Raw genomic sequence first — 24,888 nt, 5'->3', positions numbered from 1 at the left:
ATGTATTGAATTATTATTAGTAGTAGTAGTTAAAGCTACAACAATTAATTGATTAATTGTCAACTATTAAATTAATGGCCAACTATTTTGATAATCAATTAATCAGTTTGAGTAATTTATTAGGGGGAAAAAAAATTCTCGGATTCCAGCTTCTTAAATGTGAATATTTTCTGGTTTCTTTACTCCTCTGACAGTAAACTGAATATCTTTGATCTTGATATTGATGTTGTGGACAAAACAAGACACCTGGGGACGTGAACTTGGGCTTTGGGAAACACTGATCAACATTTTTCCCCATTTTCTGACATTTTATAGACCAAACAACTAATTGATTAATTGAGAAAAGAATCCACAGATTAATCCACAGTGAAAATAATCGTTAGTTGCAGCCTTAGTAGTAGTATTTATATTTAATTTCCCCATTATAGTTTCACGTCGGCATCCCTCACATATAACCAACACTTGCAACACCGACACACACACACACACACACACACACACACACATACTCCGACCAACTGACTGGCATTTAAGCAAATACCTGTGCCGTTAAATAGGCTTTGTGTCAAACATGGTTTGGAAATATAGGCCTAATGTAAATGGTAGAAAATGAAAATAAATGTCTTCCTTCAGTAGAGTGTGCAGCATGTCCCTGGTACTGAATGGAGCGAAGTAGAGATAGAAAGAACACATCACTTTGGTTCAGCCTAGCTTGATTTTCGTGGTTGTAAATATACCTTTTGTAAATATAATTCTATTTATATATTCTATAATAATATAATAATACAAACATAATAGACTGTACTTGATCGTTGTTTTAAATGGCCATGGGATCAGAAGAGTAGTGGATGTTGATAGACAGGACACAAAGAAAATACATGCCGTCAGTGTGTGGGAATGTATGTCTATAAATGTTTGTGTGTTTGGTACGATTGAGCAGATGCATGCCTCTGCCGTTCCTGTGTGGATCACACATGTACTGAGGGAATTGATGTTTGTATGATGTGTCTGTATGTATGGCTGAACACAAATTCGAGAGGATCTTACTATATAACTTACTCTAGAAGGCTATACAGACACAGAGTCCTAGATTTAGGGCTTCGTGGATGTGGGAGTGGCTAGTTATGTGCAGACCACGTTTCTAGACTACATGCATCGGTTTGTTAATTTAGGTTTTCATCCTCATTGTATGGTTAAAACATGGATACATTTATGTCTCACCCCATTCAGATTTCTCTCCTCAAATGTAGAGGAAGCAGATGAGTAAACTCCATGATTTTTTCCTCCTTGTCCTAGTCACTATTGTTTGTACCGTATGCCACATAGGGTTTGGTGTCATTTGAATTTGCAGAAACACACTAGGTTCCAACAGGAATCTGAAAATGTAAAGATAAAGCATGTTTCTTACCCAATCCACCCCAGTGCTGGACACCCAACCCGACACATCTATGTACAGATGTACAGACCACCGGCTGTCACCACATAGTAGACATTTTTACAATTAAATCCTTGTTCTATGCTCTGCCAGTTTGGCACTTGTATCGGATGTTCTGTGTTGGTAATTGTCATGGTTGGATCGCTTTGGGTTGGTATTCAGCAATTCTGGGTTATTTGTTTTTCTATGTCATAAAATAATTTATGCAATGGTAAACAAAGGAGGGTAGAAATATATAGAGAGGCTGAAACCAAGAGCAACGGGGAGGTAAAACTCAGCTAAAGAGGATGGCAATCAAATGAAAAAATGGACAGAAAAATGAAACTGTAGAAGGCGGAGAGCAGTGCTGGTAGAAAAATGGCGACCGGCTGCAATTTTTTCTGTCTCTGTGTCCTCGTCTCACTTTTCACTGTTCCATCTTCCTCTGCCAGGGCTCTCTCTCTCTCTCCTCTTCCTCACCTCACTACTTTCAGCTGGTGCCTCTGCTTACTCTCCTTTTCTCTTTTACTTTACCATCGTTCCTCTTTGGTTTTTCCTCCCTCTTCCCATTTACATCCTTTCTCTCCCTCCCTTCCTCTGCTCCTGCCCTCCCCAACCCCTTACACACACACACACACACACACACACACACACACACACACACACACACACACACACACACACACACACACACACACACACACACACACACATATCCCTCAGCAGTGATGGCATGCGTTCAACGGATGCAGTTGGCTAAGCCCAGAGCATCTGCTGAGATAGACGAACACTACTGACATAGCTTCACAGAATGTGTGTGTGCGTCGTGCACAGGCTCCTTGTGCTGCGTTTGCATGCCTGTATCTGTGTCAGTCGCGATCGATTGCTGGCATACAGCGTCTCTCTGTGTGCTTATGAATGAACGTGTGTGTCTAGCGTAGATTTGGCTGCACGTGGACGCGTTCACTCTCATCTCGTCTGCGCTGGCCTGCCCTGCACATATGAATGCGGCTGTATGGCATGTGCCTGTGTGTGCCATGTGCACAAGACTAAAAGTGGAAAGGTGTGTATATTAACATGCTTGCTTTGTGTGTGCGGTAATAGTAGGCCTGCATATAGGAATGCCCCCCCCAACCCCTCCCTCCTTTTCCCACATGTGCCTCCCAAACCCTTCATTAACTAAACATGACCCTTAAGAGCATGATTAGCCTCATTTCAAGACAGGATGTCGGAAGCCATCAACCGAGAGGGAAAAAATCCATTACTATAATTGCATTGAGCTGAGGGAGGGAGCGAGGAGGAAGGGAGGGAGGAAAGGAAGGATGCATAGATGGATAAAAAAAGGAAGAAAATGAGTGAGACTGAGGGAGGGAGGAGGTGGAGGGCCAAGAGAGATGCTGGGATGAAGTGAAGGAGGGATAGAGAGAGAGGATGGAAGAGGAGTACTGAGGGAGGGGGGGTGTCAGCTGATGGTAGGACTGATATTCTATATGAATCCATAGTTCCTTCTCATGGTTCCCCCCTGTGTCTGAGCGCTCAGTTGGTACGGCCCTCCGACAATAAAACCACCTCCAGTGAGTCTTGATGTGGCACTTTCACTCGGTACTCCGGCTCACGCACAAGAGTCACTGGCCTGCTTTCCAAACGGGGAAAGGCTGCAAGCGAAAACGCCATGCCGGCTCGACAGGGCACAGGGAACACGCCCCAGCATGGCGGCCACGGCTGCTGCCCTGGCGCGGCAACACAGAGGGATGGAGAGGCAGAGGGACGAAACAGGTCTCCCAGGCTGTCAGAGCCCAGATACCTGGGTACAGACAAAGAAACGAAAAACTATTTTTTTTTACTCTTTCTTGTCTCATCCTGTCTTCTCATCTGTCAGTCTGTCTGCCAGGCAGGCAGGCGCTGAGCATGAGTGAGTATTGCCCGTACACATGGATATGCACACCCACTCACTCACAGACAGGCATGTGCTTTGTCTGACACACTTTTTGTCACCTGTCTGTCTTTCCCCATCTCTTCCCTGGTTGTGCTACATTGTCTGTGGCTGTATGGAACCCATGGTCATGATGATGATTGTATAAAATGATTGTTAATGGTTGGAGGCAAACATCACTGTTTGAATATATCTACACAAATGTTTATATATGCTATAGTACTTAACGTATATATTATATATTACACAGGAAGTGAAGGGTGTGGTTTCTCACACACACACACACACTCGGGCACTGGTCGGCTCATTGTGTCATGGCAAATGAGGACAGAGAGCCTCCCTTTACTTTCACGATGACTGGCACAGAGAGCATCATTTCCCCTTTAACTGCTCTTTGACTGTGTCCTTATGTAGCCTTTAGATTCCTCGAGACCATGTATCTCTACACCGTATTTCATAGTGTGTAATAAGCCAGATCGAAAGGGTGAAAAAAAATCAGACTTGCTGATTTCCCCTGAACATACTGTAAGATTGCAGTCAGACGCAGACAGTGTGACTATCTTGACCGAAGGCTAATAGAATGAGGGCCTGCCTGTGTGTGCTGGCACACAGAATGAGCACATGCGTGCATGTTAACATGCGTATGTGAAGACACACACTTGCACAAAATGTCGAAATTTGAAAGGATCAATTTTCTTAGATATGGTCATGTTTGTCTCTTAGCTTACAATAAGGTGTATTTTTAGAGACGCAGTCGGATGCCTTCCGTTCTTCATATCTGCACATTATAGCAAAAATTAGAGACAAATTTCCATCAGTTGTATTTTCAAATAAAGACAGGCAAGCACTTGTCTTTACCTAGTTAAGCTTTTATCGATGCACATCCGCCATTTGTATTTAACAGCATTGGAGTATTTCCTGATTTATCACTAATTATTACATTTTCTGTGGCTGTGTTCCTGTAAAAGCTTCTGGGCTGTCTGGCCAGCAGACTGTGGGTGTTCAGTGGGTTGCAGATCTCTGAGGATACACAATACAGGGGTGGGGCAACTGAAAACGTACATCTTTAGATACACCTATTGCCCAGCACTAAATTGATCGTTGAAAGTGATAAGCATTTGTCTCCTGCCAAAATGTCTTCTTTTTTTCATGGCTCTTTAATATGACGCATTTTCGATATTTCGTGTTTATTTTTACGATTTGGAAACAAATACAAGGAGGAATTGAATCGTCGACAGTGTTAAGTCAGAGTGAAATGCTGGGTGCATTGTGTGTCAGACTAAATAGCATGCCAAGTCTTTCAGCCGTTTAGTGCAAATCAAAATTACACAGGAGTTGTGACGTAGGCAACAATGATGCTGGGCCTATGTGATAAATCTCTGAATTTAGTAAATCTGGACACAATCCTTAAGGGGGAACTAATATCCTAATATCTCACAATTTGAGATCCATTTCTTTCATAAGTAATACCTCATAAAGAGTTCTTTGTTCATTTTTGTTAGAAGTAATATCATCCTGACGCTAACTTTTTGAGGCAAAAAGACTATTTCTTGTTAACGTGAAGAGTATTTGCATCTCAGACAAATGGGAATTTTGGCCACAGCTGTTGGCTAAGTTGTCAATTTACATTTGGCACAAAACATTTTGTATAGGCAAAGCCGTTGGCAGTGCGAGTGCAGCTGGCAACAGGCAACAAAATGACAGCGATGAAAAATCTTTTCCTCCTGTTGTACCTCAGTTGAACCAAAAACGCTGAGGCGACTGCCCAGCAGAGTTATATAGTGTTGCCCAATGTGCCATCATATCTTTAGATACCCCCCCCCCCCTGCATGTTTCTGGAGAAGATGACCATCTCATTTCATCTCCCATTTACTGGAATACCAATCACAGTCATCACCAATGACTAAATACAGTGTCATGGTCTCTTGTAGTACACATATCCCATAAGCCATCTGTTACAAATATTCTATTCTATTCCTTTTTCCAGTGCAGCTCTCCAGTGAGCGTTGACCCGAGCTCTCCTCTGGTTAGAGTGGTTAAATATAGACCTATTCTCAGCCTCTCCTGGGAAAAAAAGGGAGCTGGAGAATGAAAGGGAGAGGGAGGGGGCGGGCGGAGGCAAGGGTATGAGGAAATGGACCAGAGGGGTAAATGGGCGGGTTGGTGAGAGAGAAACTTAGTTTCCTCTTTAATTGATATAAATAGGCTTATAGTAAGAAGCATTTTACAGGACCAAAAGCATTTTCGGACCAAATGGTTCTGGGAACTCCCTCAGAGGAACTGCAACTAAGTATGGGTCATGATTTTCGAATAGTCATTAGATTATAAAAAATCTAATAGTTTATGCGACAATCGTCTTGTCCTAAAAGACATATTTTCGCTTGTTTTCACCGTCGCAGGCGCCACCTGGTAGTAATGTTACTACTAGTAGTAACGATCTTCAAAGAATGATCGAATAGTTCCCAATGATTATCGAGTAGTATTTTTGCTTGAAATGCCCATCCCTACTGCCCACTCGGGAGCTCCCCCCGAGACCTACATACCTTCAAGGGCGTTTTTCTATTTGCATTCGCAAGCCAATAGGAACGCTGAAGTGACGTAAGCCGGCCGGCGCTCGCAACGTTCCGCAAGTTCTCTTAGCTGTTTTAGTAATATAAGAATAAAGAAACAACTCTGTTACATCCCACAATCATATAAACACAAACAAAATAGCCGTCACTAAAGTATCTTTTGCGGTTTCAGTTTGAATCGGCTATCGTTCTTCTGCTCAGTGGGTGTGCTTTGTGCTAACGCGTTAGCTCGCTGAGCAGCACTTCTCACTGAAATAGGAGCTATAAAAGTCCCTTAAAACAGCGTTCCATTGTTCCTAGTTCTTGCTGTGCGGACACAATAAAAAGGGGGGTTCTTAGAACTATATTCTTTCTTAATGGCAGATAATGTCACGTCATGCAACTGAAAAACTAAAAGAAAACGGTGCTTGGCAAACAAGAAGACACTTCTGATTTCTGCCATGATGTCAGCAACTTACAAAGAAAGAAACTACTGTTGTGTTAGGACACCAGTAGAATTGTCCCACTACATAAAAACTCGCATTGGAACGAATCTTTGGCTCACATTCTGCTTTGGTTTTGAAATAAAGATGTAAAGAAGCTTGACTGGTCTGGTCTTTCTCTGTTAGTGCTACTTTGTGACCTAAATAATTACTCTTTCTTAAATTTGAAGGCACATTACTGACCCATTTAGGTTTCCTTCTCTTATCAGATGCTAGTACGTCATCTTCTTCTCTTTATTGAATATTGATAGTTTAATACATTAAGGCCAGGTTAATTGGCCCAGCCAGATCATACATTGTCTTTACACTTTTCTAGCATTGGTGAGTTTTCAATGCAGTAATTATTAGTTACTTTGGTACTGACATTGTTTCAAGAAGTTATTAATTCTCACAATGAACCTTTTGTGCATCCAATTTGTCAGGACGGAGGGATGAGAGTGAAAGAGGAGGAGAGGAATGCAATGACAGACAAAGGTGAAGACTGAGAGCTCGGAGGGAAAGGAAGGGAAGGAAATGAGACTGAATTAGGCAGAGCAACGAGCAGGTGGGGGGATAAGGAGGGACACAAGAGAGAGGTGATGAGAGAGGAGAGATAGAAGGAAGAGGGAAGCCAAGAGCGCCCACATCCCTGTAGAGCAGAATGATCTCCAGTTGGCTTTGAGAAATGGTATGTCTCTCACCAGGTGCTTGCTCTTCAAGCTAAAAGGATCGTACTTACTTCAGACGGGAAGACAGATGGTGCTAAAAATGTCATCAGTGAATTAAATTGCTATTATCTGACAGAGGGAACAACTTTCCACCAACTTAAGAGACTATTATGTCAGAGGTTGAAGGCCGATGCTCATATAGACTCTAAAGTGTGATTTATGCTTCGTCTGCACGGACAAAGTGATGTCACACGGCAGGTTTTCTCCTGTCTGTGCACATCCACATTTTTCTTACTGTATGGATGCTGAAGGGCGGAGAAAATGGAGAACTTTGAGGAGCTTTGAGAAGAAAATCTAAAAGTATAAAAGATCCAGATGTTTCCTCGTCATGAGTCCACCTCAGCTTATGTCCGTGCGACCGTCCTTGCGGAAAGTATAACCATGGCTCAAGAATTCAACTTATCGCAGGGCTTTCTTGCATAATGAGGAGCAGTGGTATTTTCCTTTACATCTCAGGAATGTAAATTTGCACATCGCAGCTCTCAACTGGTGTATTTACCTCCAAAAAGAATCTAGGCTAAACATTATAATAAAAGCAAGGCATCATAGACCGTGAAATTTCCTTCTTTGTGTTCAGTTTGTCTCCTCAATTTTGCAGTTATTTTTATTGAAAACTGAGTGAAATGACCAAAGATCTACTGTATACGAAAGCTAATGGCAACTTCAGATTGCCTTCTTGCATCTTGATTTTTTTCTGATCTTTTGAATGATCTCTAGTCTTTTTCCTTTTTTAAAACAGCTAACTAACTTACTTCTTCATAGTCATTTTATGTGTCTTTTGTAGCCAAGGACTCAAAATATGGGAAAAGCACCTAAACATAGTAGTACTCGTTTTATTGAAGTGCTAAATAACCCCTTAAACAATTGTTAACGAAATGCTGATTTAGAGGATAATCATGCTTTTTTTGGTGTTTTAGTTTTTTGTTCGTCTTTGTGGCACAGTACACATTTTTACACAGTTTTGAAATATAATTTGACAAATGGATGATCGCAAGGAAATGAAAGTTTTGATAATTATTAATTGATAAACTATTATTGGCTGATTCCAGCTTCTACAATTTGTGGACTTGCTGATATTCTCCATTTCATATTGCTAATGAAATACTTAGTTTTTTGTATTGATAAATTTAGATATTTGGACTGTTGGTCAGACAATACAATAACATCTGACGACGTTCCACTGGCTTTAAGAAATTGCGATGTCCATTTTTAACTATTTTAAGACATTCTGTAGACAAAACAATTAATCGAGAAAGAATCGGCAGATCAATAAATAATGAAAATAATCATTAGTTGCAGCCCCATTGATGAAATTAAATAAGTCATGAAGACATCAGCTAGGTCTCTGGTAAATTGTGATAGCTACTTGGCATTCATTTTGACATCTTGATGATCAATTGGAAAAAGAATAGATTAGTTCAGTTTGTTAAATTGCTACTAATCAAACAGTACAACATTTTTAGTGAAATTTCCCCCCCGCCTCATGTTTTTACTCCCAATTTTTTTGTTTTGTATATTTATGCTCAAAGCAGTGAAAGCTATTTAATGCTTGACCTCATCTCACCCTGTTTGTCATGTGAAACTCTGTCTCCTCCTGGTATCAAACAGTATGCAGCTATAAATATAGAACCAACAGCACTCCAGTGTCATCAGTTCGATGACAGGAAAGGCTCTTTTGTCAATATTCCTGAATAAAGAGATGACATGATGTTTTTCCCTCTGCTCTTGCTCTGACTCATTCGCAGCTAATGAGCTGCCGTTGTTCTTCTGTTGAAATGCTCCTCATGTTTCGTGATATTCTGCACAGGAAAGAAGACATTTCCTACATAAACTTGTATTTTTTGATACAGCAACGCTGCCATTGACCCTCTCTTGTTTTTGCTTTGAGAGGACCGTAATGAAGCGCATTACAGCGCAGCCACCATTTTGGTTCTTTCTCAATATGTCTGTCTCTTTTATGCACGTCAGCGTTTATCACTGACTTTCCCTCCGAGGAGTGCCGTCGTGTTCTCTCCCGCGTACTCCAGTTGGTACAGAAGTACCACTTACTCACTTGATAGCTCAGATCTCCTGTATAAGATAAGTAGTTTTATTATCAGTTGAGTAGGATGTGAATCATTTTCATAGGACGGAGCGGAGGAGAGAGGGTGTGTGTGTGCAGGGGCAGCCATCTTGAGATGACTTCAAAATGGAGGCTGACTGCTGTCTCACAGCAAAATGGCGTGTGAAAAGCATGCACTCTTCTCTCGCCTGCCTATACGTGTGTGTGTGTATTAAACAGCAACTGTACGTTTGACTAATCCCGGCGTGGGATTGCAAATGTCTAGAAAAACAGGATGGTAAAATAGAGAACGAGCTTCTATCTCCCGCAGAGCAAATGAAGTTGCACCTGCTAAATCTGTCCCCCTAGAACTCTCCGCATCCACTTTATCTCTGCTTCATTTTGTGTTGGAGCTAATCTCCTGCTTTCTCTCTCTGTTTGTGTTTTCTCTCTCTCTCTCTCTCTCTCTCTGCGTTTGTCACACGTCTCGGCCTCTCCCTCTGTCTGTTTCTACCTCGTCCACAGGGCTTCTTGAAGAATGAGAGGGACAACGCCCTGCTGTCAGCCATCGAGGAGTCTCGCCGCAGGGTCAGTATCTGCCTAGCGTGTGATTGCTTCTCGGGGTTGAAAAAGAGCTACAGATGAGTGACAGAATCTAAATCCAACAGTGTGGGAGTCCAGACCACAGGCCTACTAAACCCGCATCTCAGCATTTTAATTATTTTTACTCTTTACAGGTGACATTGTTCACATGTTAAAGGACACGATGCCGTATTTAGACTCTATAGTCACATACAGTAGTGGTTCTTTGTATGCCTCATATTTAGTTTCAATCAGTTTTCAGCAATGCAGTTTGTCTGACATTAGCACATCACAATACAGGAACACTTAAAAACCAAATGTTTAGTCATTTCTGCTCGCCGTGATCTAAAAGTCCTTCTGGTGTGAACCTTCAGGGAATGGTTTTGAAATGGCTTCCCTGATGTGCAGAGCTAATAGGCCCTGCGTTTAATTAGCTGGCGTTCCCATTATCTCTCTCTGCTCCCTGAGAGAGGGAAAAAGGGACTTGTGTGCAAGGGTGGCAAACTCGAATGCACTGATTAAAAAAAGAAAGCGGATGTTAAAGATGTTCTTGCAGATTTCTATCGGACTGCTGTGCCTGTTACAGCACATGAAGTGTGTGCTATTGGCCTGCTAAATGACATGTTTGTTTGAGTTAGAGTTGTCCAGTCTCTTAGCAATCACTCAATATGAATATGATCTCATTTAGATTTAAAGCCTTTGGCTTTGGATTAGGGCTGTCAATCAATTAAAATATGTAATCGCAATTAATCGCATGATTGTCCATAGCTAATCGTGATTAATCACAAATTAATTGCACATTTTGTTCAAAATGTACCTTAAAGGGAGATTATTTTATTCTCATATCAACATTGGAGTGGACAATTATACTTGCTTTATGCAAATGTAATATGTATATATTTATTATTGGAATTCAATTAACAACACAAAACAATGACAGATATTGTCCAGAAACCGTCACAGGTACTGCATTTAGCATAACAAATATGCTCAAATCATAACATAGCAAACTGCAGCCCAACAGGCAACAACAGCTGTCAGTGTGTCAGTGTGTTGACTTGCCCCAAACTGCATGTGATTATCATAAAGTGGGCATGTCTGTAAAGGGGAGACTCGTGGGTACCCATAGAACCCATTTTCATTCACATATCTTGAAGTCAGAGGTCAACGCACCCCTTTGAAAATGGCCATGACAGTTTTTCCTCGCCAGAATTTAGCGTAAGTTTGGAGTGTTATTTAGCTTCCTTCACGACAAGTACCGGTATGTATGACATGATTGGTACCAATGGATTCCTTAGGTTTTCTAGTTTCATATGATCATCTTCACTCTAGCTTTAAAACTGAGCCTGCTACAACCTCAGAAAGATCGATTGCGTTATTGCGTTAAAGAAATTATTGGCGTTAAAACGAATTTGCGTTATCACGTTAACTTTGACAGCCCTACTTTGGATTTTTAAGGCAGGTGCAATATCAATACTTGAGAGATGCAAACATCTGCAATGCATTGGTCCACTCTATATTTCATAAACACAATGGTTTTTTTTACAAGAAATGATTGTTAAAGGTACAGTATGTATATTTAGTTTTATTTATTTCATTTATTTTGTTTTTGGCTCGTGTGTGGAGAATGTGTTCTGTGTCGAGGGTAAGTTGGAAAAGAGGGTACATATTTGTATTATGACCCTTTGAAAATCAATAAATATACTCTTTAAAAAAAAAAAAAAGGTACAGAATGTAGGATTCGGCTGCATGTACTGTGTGGTTGCAGATTGAAACCAACTTACCCCACTGTACCCCTCCGCTCACTCCTCCCTTTCCATGATTGCGGTAACGTGAGTTGCCGAGGGCAAAACCGTGGTACGCCTTTCACATCGCTCAGAGGCCATCCTTACCATAATAACGGAGGTCAGACGGAGGCTGGCAGTAACTCGGTTTTGCACTCTGCAGCTCACCTTACCGCAGTTTCACAAGCGGGTCGGAGAACTATGGTGGCCTTCAGGTAACGTAAAAACACAAAAGGCTCTCTCTAGAGCCAGTGTTTGGTTTGTCCGTTCTAGGCTACTGTAGAAACATGGCGGAGCAACATGGCGGACTCCATGAAGAGGACCCGCTCCCTATGCAGATATGAGGGGCTCATTCTAAGCTAACGAAAACACAATTCGTATTATGATGATGTATGGTGATTATACACTAATGAAAACATAGTTGTGAATATTATATTACATTTCTGCAAATAGATCTCCCGAAATGTTAAACACTGTTCCTTTAAGCAATTGTGAAAAAGAGATATTTACTGAGTGTGACATTTTACAGTTAAGACATAGTTCTCTCCAAAAACTATGTATGTAATGGAATGGAGATACTTTAAAAAAAAAAAAATGACCTCTAATTTATCTTTGTCATTTCTGCACTGCAATTTCTTGATTCCATCATAGTTTTTGACAGATTGCCGTGATGCAACTCAGAAATGTTAAAAGTAAACACTTTGACATCCAGGCAGTGAACAAGTTAACCAACTAAAGGTGGCTTTAGTCTACATTAGTATCTCCCTGAGCTGGAGAGAAGAAAGATTCAATTATCTCACGTTCCCATTATCTCACTTTGAGTCTCTGTGGAGGGTTAAAATAGACGCCACTGTGTCCTGGTGGAGTAGTACAATCTTGACAAGGGTTTGCTGCTAAATCTGGTGTGTGAAGGGCACACTATTAAATGTTTAACTTGGCTGCATACATACATAGAACTTCAACAAGTTAAGATCACCAGGGACATTTTGGCACATCCCAAATCATTGGAAGATGGGCAATTATGTTAGCTATAATGTACAAGAGAGTTTGTTTACTGCAACAACGGCTAAACTGTCTTGTTCTCTTAGTTACATAAGTTCTGTGGGCAGTAATACATTGAGTATGATTCAGTACCTGTTTCCTACTTTGATATGTCTCAGACGTTCCTGTTGGCTGAAGAGTACCACCGTGAGTCCATGCTGGTCCAGTGGGAGCAGGTGAAGCAGAGAGTGTTGCACACACTACTCGGAGCAGGAGAGGACGCACTGGACTTCAGTCAAGATGTCGAGGTACAGGAAACGCAACACAGAGATGCTTTAGGAAGGACCTCCACAGTTCAAGGGGAGACAACTTAAAAACAAAGTATCTGTACCACAAAGAGAAACTGTCTCAGTCTGCTAGACACCTCAGAGATAACACTGTTTCACCTAATGGGAAAGCTAATTTTGCAGAACATTTGCTGCTGGGACTATTGAGGTTTACATTCCTTGCTAAAAGTTGATGTTATTTATGGTAATGAGAGTATATTATATCGGTAAATCAGCTAATTTGAGGTTGCCCAATGGACCGAGCTCTGCACAGGCCCTCCTCCACTTGACTGGATCTGTCATAGAGAATGAATAAGTTTCCTAAAAGAAGATGCAGGTCCACCACTGTTTCTTTTTAATAATAAAGAGGCCAGAGGAAATGTCTATTTTTGGCCTTTCTTCATGTTTCGGAAGATTGAGATTACAGATTTCACTTCCTGAGCAAGTCTGTTTTCTACCCTCTGATATTTTACACTTAAAGAGCTCGGTTCTAACTTTTTTTAAATCAGTCTCAGTTTGCTTCTCAGTGTGTCTACAGCATAGTGGACTTATCAAACACTGGTGACCTTGTTGTGGACTGTGTAGAAAAGATTGATATACCAATATTAGGGTTCTAACGATACATCGATCTGGATTGATATATTCAATAACGATCCAATATCATCGATACCATCATCATCTCTAAGACACACCCTTATTTTGACATTTCCATGGCATGTCTGAGTCACCATTAATAGATTTGTCAAATCATATTTTTAGTTGCTTTTTGTGAGTTGATATGTAACTGGTTGTGTTAAATGGGCAAATGATATCGTCTCATATCAATAGCAGGTCCCTGAATTGAAGCGAATCAAAATCATATCACGTCAGACTTCAGCAAATATCGTTTCGTTGTCCAATGAATCGATTTATAATATCATATTGTGATGAAACTTGTGATTTACACCCCTAATTAATATTACATTATTTCATGATGTGCAAAAATCATTGAGCAACCCCGTCATTTCTTTTCCGATTAATTTAGTCACATACACAAAAAGTATCTATATTGTAATACATTTGAACTTCTTGGACTGAATATGTCTACTTTAAAGCAAGTCTCCAGTCTCTCAAGCAGATTTCTTGACACTGTGTACTCGTAGCTGTCTACCCACTCGTCCAAACTAACCAGAATAACTGTTTCATCTGAGACTCATAGACACTATTTTTATCTTGTCCCTGAATAAAGTAAAATACTTTCATCCTGTGTGTCATCCTGCGGGAGCCTATCCCAGCATGCATTGGGCAACAGGCACGAAAACACTGTGGTCCTTCTATCTGAGCTGGAAAGACTCAAAACGCAGAATAGTCGGTATGAAAAAAGAGGATTAATTTACAATGATAATTGATTGTCACATTAGACACAATTGACAGTTTCATCTGTACATGACTGGCGTTTCTGTTCTTTCTATATTTATTGAACTTCCTTTTAGAAATGCTACTTGCTTGTGTGCAGTTGATTTATCACGCCATCTGCTGCCTCTCTGTTTATTGTAGCCCAGCTTTGTGAGTGAAGTGACAGTTCCAGGAAGGAGTGCGTTGGACAGCGTGGAGGTGGCCTATGGACGACAGGTGAGTCGCCGTTAGTCTTATCATTTTGTTGTACACCAAAGCTCCAGGTGAGGTATGAATTTAGTATGAACAGTGCAAATGTAAAAAAATCAAAAACTGTTTGGGTAGGAGTGCTTCCTGAACTCTCCATTACCCCCTGATTTACCAGTCAGGCTCTGTTACAAACATCAGTAGGTTTTTATTTTTTTTATGAAGTAGACACTTTAAAGGAAAACATTGTCATAGTTAATACAGTGAAAGTGATTATATATATATCTGGCTGTGATAGCTTTAGTTTCATCTATAAAATGAATTTGCTGTAGAACACAGATATTTTCATGCAAACATAACTGTGTTGATACTTAAATCGAAAGAAAAACCACCTCTTGAATTGACCGTTGTGAGTTGAACACAGAGTCTGTTTGTGATGCCCTCTGTCCGATTCGCTCAGTTAAAATGGGGTCACAGCCAGACAGGAAGTGGCAGATCAAACATATTGATTGATTGGGCGGCAGAGGGGGTCTCTGGGTAATTCTCTCCCTCTCACTCTGTCTCTGTGTCTCTCTACCGTCCCTCCTCCCTCATCATCCAGTCTGACCTTCTCTTTCTCTCTCCGTTTGTCTCTGATCTGCTACACGACGCAGTACTTTAAACGTGGCTTTTCCTCCGACCATGTGTCGACACATTGCGTGCGGCATCATTTGTCTAGTTTTTGTTATCCTCTTTAATGACCTTTTAAACATTCTGATCCTTTTTTTCTTGTTTTTTGTTGTGAACCATTTCACTCGATGGTCATAGTGTTTGCTTTTACTTTTGAAGCTGAGGATGGAGTTGTAGGTCGATCTAATGTTTTAAACATTCATTTGCAAATGTAGAAATTTAACCTGAAAATTTGGCATTTGACAATGTGGGGAGCTTATTGCCAATAAACTTTTTTTTCTTTTTTGTCTTTCTCTCCCTTTACCACCACCTCTTCCTCCTCCAGATTTACATTTTCAATGAGAAGATAGTGAATGGTCACATTCAGCCTAACCTGGGAGACTTATGTGCTTCTGTAGCAGAAAGCCTGGATGACAAGGTAAGAACATTGCTATCACCATGAAATTGTTATTTTCAGATTAAATTATTTTGTCCTCTTCAAAGATATATGTTAATTTTACTCCGGCAGCCAATATGCATTCTGTTTTCTCTATACAGTACATGCCATTATGTAACTGTGACTGTCGCCCTCTCCCTTCCCTCCAGAATGTATCAGACATGTGGCTGATGGTGAAGCAAATGACAGATGTGTTGCTGGTTCCAGCCAAAGACACTCTCAAGAGTCGCACCTCTGTTGAAATGCAAATGGCCTTTGTAGGCCAGGCGCTCAGCTTCCTAGAGAACAGGTAACTGTGCTTGTTTTTGTTTTTCTAAAGTGCAGTGGTTGGTGTTGTTTTTGAAGACGTTAAGCTTTTCGTGGATCCAAGTTAGCACTGGACATACAGTAGTTTAAACTGAACCCAAAGTGCACCATGTTGATTAACTGTGTGTGCATCTCCTCTTCCCCCAGTTATAAAAACTACACCATGGTGACGGTGTTTGGGAACCTCCATCAGGCCCAACTAGGAGGAGTGCCAGGAACATACCAACTAGTCCGCAGCTTCCTCAACATTAAACTACCAGGACCCTTGCCTGGCATGCAGGTAACACACACACATTTTGAATGTTTTTTTCAAATCTGCCAATTATGTTACAAATATACAGAGGGCCCTAGTTTAACGATCTATAGCGCATGGCACAATTGCATTTAGGGCGTGTCCAACTCCACTTTTGCTCGTTAAGTGGCGCATAATCTGGGCGCAAAGTAAGGAGCAAGGGGCAAAGGGGTGTATTTAGTCTCTTAATTAATTATAGGTGTGTTTTGAGCGTAACAGGAGTCAAACCAATCAGATCGACATCTCCCCCATTCCCTTTAAAGGCCAGGTGCGCCTGCACATTGGTGCATTGCTATTTAAATGGCTCTTGCGGAAAGTGAAAGTGCACAAGCAGATGTACAGTATGGCCCTTGGCCGGTGGATCCTCTGCGGTCTCCTAATCCTCTGCCCCATTAACAACTCCGTTTGACTGCATATGAGCAAATGCACCGATAACCTATTTAATGGTGCAGGCAGCATGGGGGGGCAAAATTCATTATATGATAATAAGCTCCGGAGATATTTTATGCACGCGCAGTTCCTTCAGCCTCAAAACGCTGCCGTTTAGGGGGAAAGGGCCTGCAAACTTTGACGTAGCCTATGTCTACACTCGCGCACACACACAGAGGGATAATGAGAGTAGACTCCACAGAGGCGTGTGTGCACCATGATCTCTCTGGTCACGGCGGTCACGCCAGTGACCGGAGGAGCGCTGAGAGTGCGCTGCAGGTTGAGCAATACAGAATGCCTGAGAGCCTTACTTCATTATATTCCATTATATTTTGAATTGTCACCTGCCGCCTGAGTTTAGTGTTTTCCTTAACATGAATACAAACATTGGTCCTTTGCGCCGGGTTTCAGATAGGGCCCTGAATCTCCTTTTTAAATTTTTGGTAAACCTGCCAAAAATGTTGCTTAAAATAACACTACAGTTCAACTGTTCAACTGATTCTCACTGATATTTGCAACAAGGAACTGGTACTGCTTAGTGCAAGCTTAATTTATGTGCAGGTCAAAAACTAAAATGGGGTCAGAATCTTTATTTGAAATGAGCCAGTGGAATATTGTCACCACTGTATTAAATGTCTTTGTGTGCGACAGGATGGTGAGATAGAGGGCCATCCAGTTTGGGCTGTGATCTACTACTGTCTACGTTGTGGAGATCTGAATGCAGCCATGCAGGTTGTGAACAGAGTGCAGCATCAGCTAGGAGACTTCAAGAGCTGGTTTCAGGAGTACATGAACAGCCCTGACAGACGGTGAGAACACCTCAGCTCCTTGTCTTCATATATTTGTATATGTCGAGATGCCCATAGAGGTCAAGGAAGGTCAAACTGTATCGTCACTTATGTCTCTTGATCTCTTCCCTTCAGCCTTTCCCCAACTTCAGAGAACAAGCTTCGTCTCCACTACCGCAGAGTGCTGAGGAACAGCGCCGACCCCTACAAGAGAGCCGTCTACTGCCTGATCGGTAAATGTGACATCAGTGATAACCACGGAGAGGTGGCAGACAAGACGGAAGACTACCTCTGGCTTAAGGTACAGATTACTTTTGGTTTATTTTAATATAAAGAATTAGCACACTGGCCAGAGGAGAAGCTGGACCAGTTAATGGTCATCATTAAAAGTTCCTGGGCTTAACTCTTGGCAATCCTTGGACTTGTGTGGGTCATTTACTGTCTTATTGTATGCTGTTTTTTTCAGTAAAGCCGTCCTCCTTTGAACCAAAGTTGTGTATTTTTACTTAGTGTGTACCGTGTTTTGTCCCTGCAGTTGAACCAGGTGTGTTTTGATGATGACGGCAGCAGCTCTCCTCAGGACAGACTGACCCTGCCACAGCTGCAGAAACAGCTGCTGGAGGACTACGGTATGGAACTGCATTTCTGTTTCAGCTCTAAACTTTAGTTTCTCGACAATTGTGATACATCACTTGTGCCTCCCCACCTACCTCCGTTCCATTTCCATTATCTTTTCCTACTCGAGAAGCTGTTGCAGAGAGGGCACAGGCACAGATGTGTATGCATGCTATGTGTTCCCTGTGGAACAGACTTTCCTTTGGTTACCTTTGGCTCATTGCCTCATGTGCCAGATTGTAATATGACTACAACCATATCTGTACATTGTTTAGAAATGGGAGCAGCTTGCCTCTAAGGTTTTATTACCTACTGTTTTAACTCAACTCAGAGTATCGATCTGAACCCAGGGCTCGCTTTTTCTCTCTGGAAGTCATTTTCCTTACTGTAAATTCAAGTGGGCAACCTTCGGTTCTAAGAAGTGAAGCCAATGAGGAAGTGCCTTAAACTTGCATTCTTTATAACAGCCAGCAGGGGGCGACTCCTCTGGTTGCAAAAAGAAGTCTGATTGTATAGAAGTCTGTGAGAAAATTATATATATTATAATACTTCTCACTTGATTTATTACCTCAGTAAACATTGTAAACATGAGTTTATGGTCTCAATCGCTAGTTTCAAGTCTTCTTCAATACAGCATGATGTTCATTTAGTAGATTATGGTCCCATTTAGAGTCAAATAGACCATAAAGCAGGGTATGCTTTTGTCTGGTCAAGGAGTTGTCTTTAACCCTTTCATATTGTGTTTCCAGTTCATGTATGTTGATTGTAACATTTGGTCGCCGTAAAAATGTCTGATTCAACGTTCGGTTGTACTTAGCTCCACCCTCTCGACTCATTCTGGTTGCAAAAAAACAAGATGGCGACGGCCAAAATGCTGAACTCAAGGCCTCCAATGGGTAACACGGTGACTACGTTCACTTCTTATGTACAGTCTATGGTAAATCAAATTCTCATTCGAAGGTTTTCTTTGAATGATAACATCAAATCAATTTATTTTTGTATAGCGTCAAATCACAACAGAAGTTATCTCAAGACGCTTTATATATAGAGCAGGTCTATGACCGTACACCATAGTTTAGAGACCCAACAGGATCCACCAAGCGCACTGTGGCCAGGAAAAACTCCCCGATTACTGGGAAGAAACCTGGAGCAGAACCGGGCGCAGGGCGGGCGGCCATCTGCCGAAACCGGATGGGGGGATAGATAGATAGAGAGAGAGTGAGAGAGACAGAGAGAGAGATAGAGAGATAGAGAAGCAGCCACAATAGCAACCTCAATGTTCTTCAACTGAGAAACACATGGATAATTCAACAGCACTAAAGCTAACGGCAATGAATATTTCAGCTTAATTTCTGGAAAAAATCCTGTTCATTATTAGTTTGGTTTGGTGAACAGCTTTAAACACAACAGTACCCATGAGTCTCAGCAACTGTTGCTAAGGACAACAAGCCAGCCAGAAGAGTGACTCAGAGCAGTAGCAAATTCTGAACCGTTTGTCATAGTAGACAGGAACAAAAGTTCATGAGTTTGTGGGAAAATGAGCCAGAATCTTGTTTGTGAATTGATTTTTAAACTGTCAAATGTAGAATTAGCAATTTTTCTTCTTTTGTACTTATGATTTAGCCAGGAAAGTTTCTTGCTTGGAAGTGCTACTACTGCCAGTCACCTGCTGCCTGTGCAGAAAATGTAATAACGCCTTCCGCTTCGTCTCTATAGGTTTTATCAAATGCCTTCAGTACAGTAAAAAGAAAAGCTGCAGCTTTAACTCCCGTTCAACCATGCTTCCTCTTGGCTGCATCGCAGTGCTTCCCTGATCTCTCTGATGTCTCAACCCAATGAATATTACAAGAGGGGACAAGGGGCACACTTTTGGATAGTCTCTCCAGTCTCGTCGTAGGCATTCATAGTTAAGCACATGGAAATAGTTTTTTGTTTTGCGTATAAACTGAAAATCCCAAGGATTTTATTTGCAGTGAAACGCTTGTTTACCTTCTCCAGTACTGTTCATGAAATGTAAATATAAAATACAACATTACAACAAGTACAACCATACAATATATATAACAGAGACTAGAGACCATCTTGCGATGGGATCACACCAGCCGTAATGCCAAATTGGGCCAGGGGCGTAAAGCGGGGGGGCCAATGGCCCCTTCCTCACTTCCTACCCCCCCTACTTCTGGCACCCTTGCTCGGGTCACACCCATCTTCGAACTCATCCTTCATTTTGATCATGATAACTCACACACAGACTCACCAGGTGAAAACAATACCAGCATCACTGCAGAAAGAAAATATATACAACAAAGTTCAACGTTCAAATCCAGCATATGTTTTTACTTCGGCACACCTGGTCAATCACTGCAGGAAGTGGGAGTGCTTGTAAGATTGTTTTTGATACTTACAAACAGAACAAACAAAAAAAACCGCAAATGACGCCAGGCTCTGAGTTGAAGTTTTTTCAACTCGAGGTGTTCAGTGCGCTCCTGCCGAAACGTGAGGCGCATTGAGCGTAAAAGCGCGAGGCACTCAACAACGCAAAAGCAGAGAGCAAAAAGCTTCACTCTCATTGAACACAATTCCAAAAAGCCGCCCCGGGCTGGTAAAAAGTACTCCGTCTGATCGGGGCCTTAAACACCCACATGCCCCCTGATACACAAAAAAGGGGAGCGTAGGGGCATTGGGCCTTTTCTCCCACAGATTGAGTAAGCACAGTTTTGTCCTCTGGGTTTTTGCCTTCTCCACGGGCCGACCCTGCTCCGTTCAGATAAGACCGCACTTCTTTTCCTCTCTCAGTGGCCCTCACCCTCTCCCATTTCCCCTCTCCCACTCTCTCTCTCTGCTCGTTGGGAAGTACAGCCTGGAGCCTCATTCTGTTTTCTCTCATGCTGCTCAGCTCCTTCGCTTGTCTGGCACAGTGTTCCTTGTTGTCCTCCATCTTGCTTCACAGCGGGACTTAAAGCCCAAAGCCTCTCTTCATTTCTCTCACATACTGCCAGTGCTCGCCAGCCTCGTCTGTTCTCTGTTTCTCTGTCCTTCGTTTTGCTGCAACTCTGTCCTCTCCTTTCATCCTTTATCCCTGTTTCTCCTTGCACCTGCGCCGCCGTTTCCCCTCCGTCCGTCCTCCCACTGCTTCCTGTCCTCTTTTTACATGTTCTCTCCTTGCATGTGCATTTGTTCTTTCTCATTTCTTGTTTGCTCAATCTGCTGCAGCCCCCCCTCACACCCACACTCTTATCTCCCCTCCTTCGTCCTTTTTCTCCTCTTCATCGCTCTCTCCCTCTCTTCTTCTCTCATGCGCTTTCCCTTTTTGAACTAAAGTGCTGTAAGTCTGAGATAAGGCTATGAAATGGCTGACATGGTCCACCCTGTTCTACTCCTCAAACTTTCAGCCAGCAAGAGGATTAAGGATTATAATTAAAAAGTAAACTTGATGACTAAGTACCTGCACTTGACAGAATGTTTTCAAATTCTTACATGTTAGTTGCCATGACAACTGTCAGAAATTGTCGTAGCATGACGGCAAGTTAAACCGGTGCTATTATAGTTTAATACATTAAAATAAATTCAATAATGGCATTAGACGAGTTTCTATAGTAACTGTCAGATAGTCATAAATATTGAAACACCCATACAGAATATGTGATTTCAATTATTTTGACAGTGCTTGATTGACAGGTCCCTTCTCTCTCCCGTTGAGCTTTGTTTTGCAACTTTAAGGGGGAGACAAATTACACATTTATTATTCATATTGGTACACAGAGTCTGGTGACCCCCTTAAACCTGAGGAAAGGTCTAATCAGAATAACTGAAAACGCCTGTGTGGATGTGCAGGGCGTTCAAATCTAGTTTTGTCCCAATACCACAACTCAAAAAAAAAAAAAAAAAGAAAGTAGGACCATGTCAACCTAATGTCCCCAGTTGGAGTCCGATCCAGCTGATGACCCTTGTTGCAAGTCATCCCTGCCCTCTATCCCCCTTATTCCCTGTCACCTCTCCACTCTCACTATAAATACAAAAATGATGATGTCGTCTTAGATGTCATTTTGTGAAAGTATCAAAGTGACTATCTAATTCGTTGCAGAGTAAAGTAGAATTGAAGTTTTGACCATTGTGACAAGTTGTGACAGCACTTATCTCATTTTCATTATCAATGAAACGTGACTCATCAAACTCTTTGCTTTGTCTTTTGTCCAAAAAGGGAAGTGCTATTGTTAGTTTGTTTTTGGCAGTTCAATTTAAAGTGGCAGTTGGTAATTTTTAAACAGTTTCTCAATTATTCAAAAGAAAAAAATTCATGTTTGTACTTGGTAGTCTTATGCCTTATTTAGACGGGTTTGTGCAGGATGTCCTATGTTGCGCTAGTGACGATTCTCTCTTAGCAATCAGTGGTCTGCAGCGTTTTAACTCCACCTTCTAGTGTCAGCTCAGCTCGCGATGATACCAAAAAAGGTATCCACAACGTTTTCTAATGGAAAAACCAAAAGAGGGTGAATCAAGTTGAGTAGAGCCTTGCGGTACCATGCAGTGGAAATTCAGCAAAAGATAAGAAAAGTAGAGACTCACAAATGACTCTCAAAAGTGTGCGAACACATCTGACATTAGAGGTGCGACCTCTTTCCAGCATGAAATGACATGCCGGTTTAAGTAATGCAGAAATACGTTATGAATTTTTTTTCGGTGCCATCTAAACCAACCTCCTCTCTCTCATTTTTTGCCCAACAGGAGAGTCCCATTTCTCTGCGAGCCAGCAGCCCTTCCTCTATTTCCAGGTGTTGTTCCTGACAGCTCAGTTCGAGGCGGCGGTGGCGTTCTTGTTTCGTGTTGAGAGACTTCGGAGTCATGCCGTGCACGTGGCGTTGGTCCTGTACGAGCTACGGCTGCTGCTGAAGTCGTCTGGCCAAAGTGCTCAGCTGTGTGAGTGTATTCACCTTTATTTCCTAGAGTGGTTGCAGACATTTGAGAAAGAAATTTTAGTTAAACATATGTGTTCACCCGTTCTCTGTAGTGAGCCAGGAGCCCGGTGACCCTCCTATGGTACGCCGCCTCAACTTTATCCGTCTGCTCATGTTGTACACTCGCAAGTTTGAGTCCACTGATCCACGGGAAGCCCTGCAGTACTTCTACTTCTTACGGTAAGTAATCCTACACTGTCACAATCAGATGAACGCCCTGTATTGTGATTTTATGACCCTGTACTATACAGAGAGTTGGTAAAGGGAGAGGAGGATGTGTGACAAATATTATGAGTCAGATTCAGCTATTGCTTCTATCTAGTGATGTTCACCACAGTGCCTCTGTTTCTAATTCCTACTGTATATGTTGTTCTAATCTGCAGCAATGAGAAAGACAGCCAGGGAGAAAACATGTTCATGCGTTGTGTCAGTGAACTTGTTATTGAGAGTCGAGAGGTGAGTGACCCACATTTATACAGAGACCCTCTTGAAAAACATGCCTGTACAGTTGTTCAAGGCCTTTTAACACAGTTAAAAACATATTTCAGGGCTGTTATACATAGAGGTGTACCTATTTTTCTACTACAATGTATACTTTACATGTTTTTGATATGGTATATTTGACTTTCTTACAGTTTGACATGCTGTTGGGGAGATTAGAGAAGGACGGCAGTAGGAAGGTAAGAAGATTGAGTCTTTATCTATCTCTCTCTCTCATCTCTTCTGTGGTTGTTCATGCTTTGGCCTCACCTGCTCTCTAACCATGCCTTTCTCGTCTTCTTCCACTGCCTCACGTTTATTCTGTCACTCTTTGCCTCTGCTCTATGTTGGGGGGTTTCAGTCAGTCAGTCAAGGACAGAAATCTTCTCTTTCTTCAACACGTCTACTGCATGTTTTGACACGCCCCATTTAACAGCACTTTGTTCCACTGTCGTGGATCAAAACGCTCTTCACTCTTCGCTTCACTGTAGCCTTTGCTTCCAAAGGTTCTTGACATTTCTCACTGTGCCTGCAGCACTCTACAAGGTGTGATGTTTGAGGGTATTTTATTCCCCTCAAATTCACATTGCTGTATATTTCCACCCACATGACAGACACACGGGGTGGCCTGTTTTGTCAGAGTCTTGTGAATTTACTAACTTAGCTAATGACAGGTTAAATTATTATTGCAGCGGTGGTTTGTAGTGCTGGGGGGGGATTATATTTTACAGTATATGATCCTAAGATTTCCATGTACAACACTACAGATGGCAGTTTGCTGGATTTGAGTATAGAGTGCTCCAGGGATGACATGTTTTTGTAGGCCAACCAGGAAGTTAGCATCGCCCTGGTTCCCTCGACACAAAAAGCCAATGTGATTTTTCCATTGGGGTTTGGATGATTGCAGAAAATAAACTTTGTGGCAAACACGCGTTTATGATACTTACATGTTTTGTTCCGTAAAATAATCTCTGTAAAGTGTAAATGCAACTGCCAGAAGTAAAAAGCTAACATTGGGCTATAAACAAACTACACCACAGTTGCATGAGCGTGAGTATACACAACAAGACTGTAAAGATGGACGAGTTGGCGTGATGACTTTTAATAGTCTCACATAGCCACTTGTTAGCAACCGCACTGACATTTACTGACGTATTTTATGTCGTAGAACAAAACGTTAAAATCTCTGAAGCTTGTGTTAACCACAGACCTTATTTCAGACCTCTAACTAAAAACCCATTCAAAAAACCTATTGACTTCCAGATGAAGGAACCGTAAGTGGTAAAATGCTAACTAATTTTCTGGGTTTTCGCTCTCAAATGTAGCCCGAATCAGTGTTAAGAAAAAGGAGAATATTGATGCTTGAAGTCTCTGTGCTGTGAAATGGTCACAGCACGGAGAATAATTAGTAATGAATTAAAAATACTACTATTATGTAGTGATGAAAGGTATGAATTGTAGTTTTGGACATACTGTAGATGTATTGTTTATAATTGCAAAAGTGTCTAGGCTGCACC

The 24,888-nt window shown here is 41.7% G+C and overlaps 1 protein-coding gene across 1 annotated transcript in view; it reads left to right on the top strand.

Annotated features, from left to right (window-relative positions):
* The window catches only part of nup93 (nucleoporin 93), a 37,640-nt gene that overhangs the window by 9,213 nt on the left and 3,539 nt on the right, over positions 1-24,888 (top strand). Inside the window, exons 4-16 of the mRNA XM_074631917.1 lie at positions 9,673-9,735; positions 12,674-12,802; positions 14,357-14,431; positions 15,396-15,488; positions 15,656-15,795; positions 15,960-16,092; positions 17,185-17,342; positions 17,457-17,622; positions 17,857-17,950; positions 22,662-22,853; positions 22,945-23,071; positions 23,275-23,347; positions 23,527-23,571. Coding sequence (XP_074488018.1) covers positions 9,673-9,735; positions 12,674-12,802; positions 14,357-14,431; positions 15,396-15,488; positions 15,656-15,795; positions 15,960-16,092; positions 17,185-17,342; positions 17,457-17,622; positions 17,857-17,950; positions 22,662-22,853; positions 22,945-23,071; positions 23,275-23,347; positions 23,527-23,571 — 1,488 coding nt within the window. The remainder of the gene's footprint in view (positions 1-9,672; positions 9,736-12,673; positions 12,803-14,356; positions 14,432-15,395; positions 15,489-15,655; positions 15,796-15,959; positions 16,093-17,184; positions 17,343-17,456; positions 17,623-17,856; positions 17,951-22,661; positions 22,854-22,944; positions 23,072-23,274; positions 23,348-23,526; positions 23,572-24,888) is intronic.

Source organism: Sebastes fasciatus, chromosome 4 (assembly GCF_043250625.1).
Source record: "Sebastes fasciatus isolate fSebFas1 chromosome 4, fSebFas1.pri, whole genome shotgun sequence".
Classification (NCBI taxonomy): domain Eukaryota; kingdom Metazoa; phylum Chordata; class Actinopteri; order Perciformes; family Sebastidae; genus Sebastes; species Sebastes fasciatus.
This window is presented reverse-complemented; position numbering and strand designations above follow the sequence as displayed.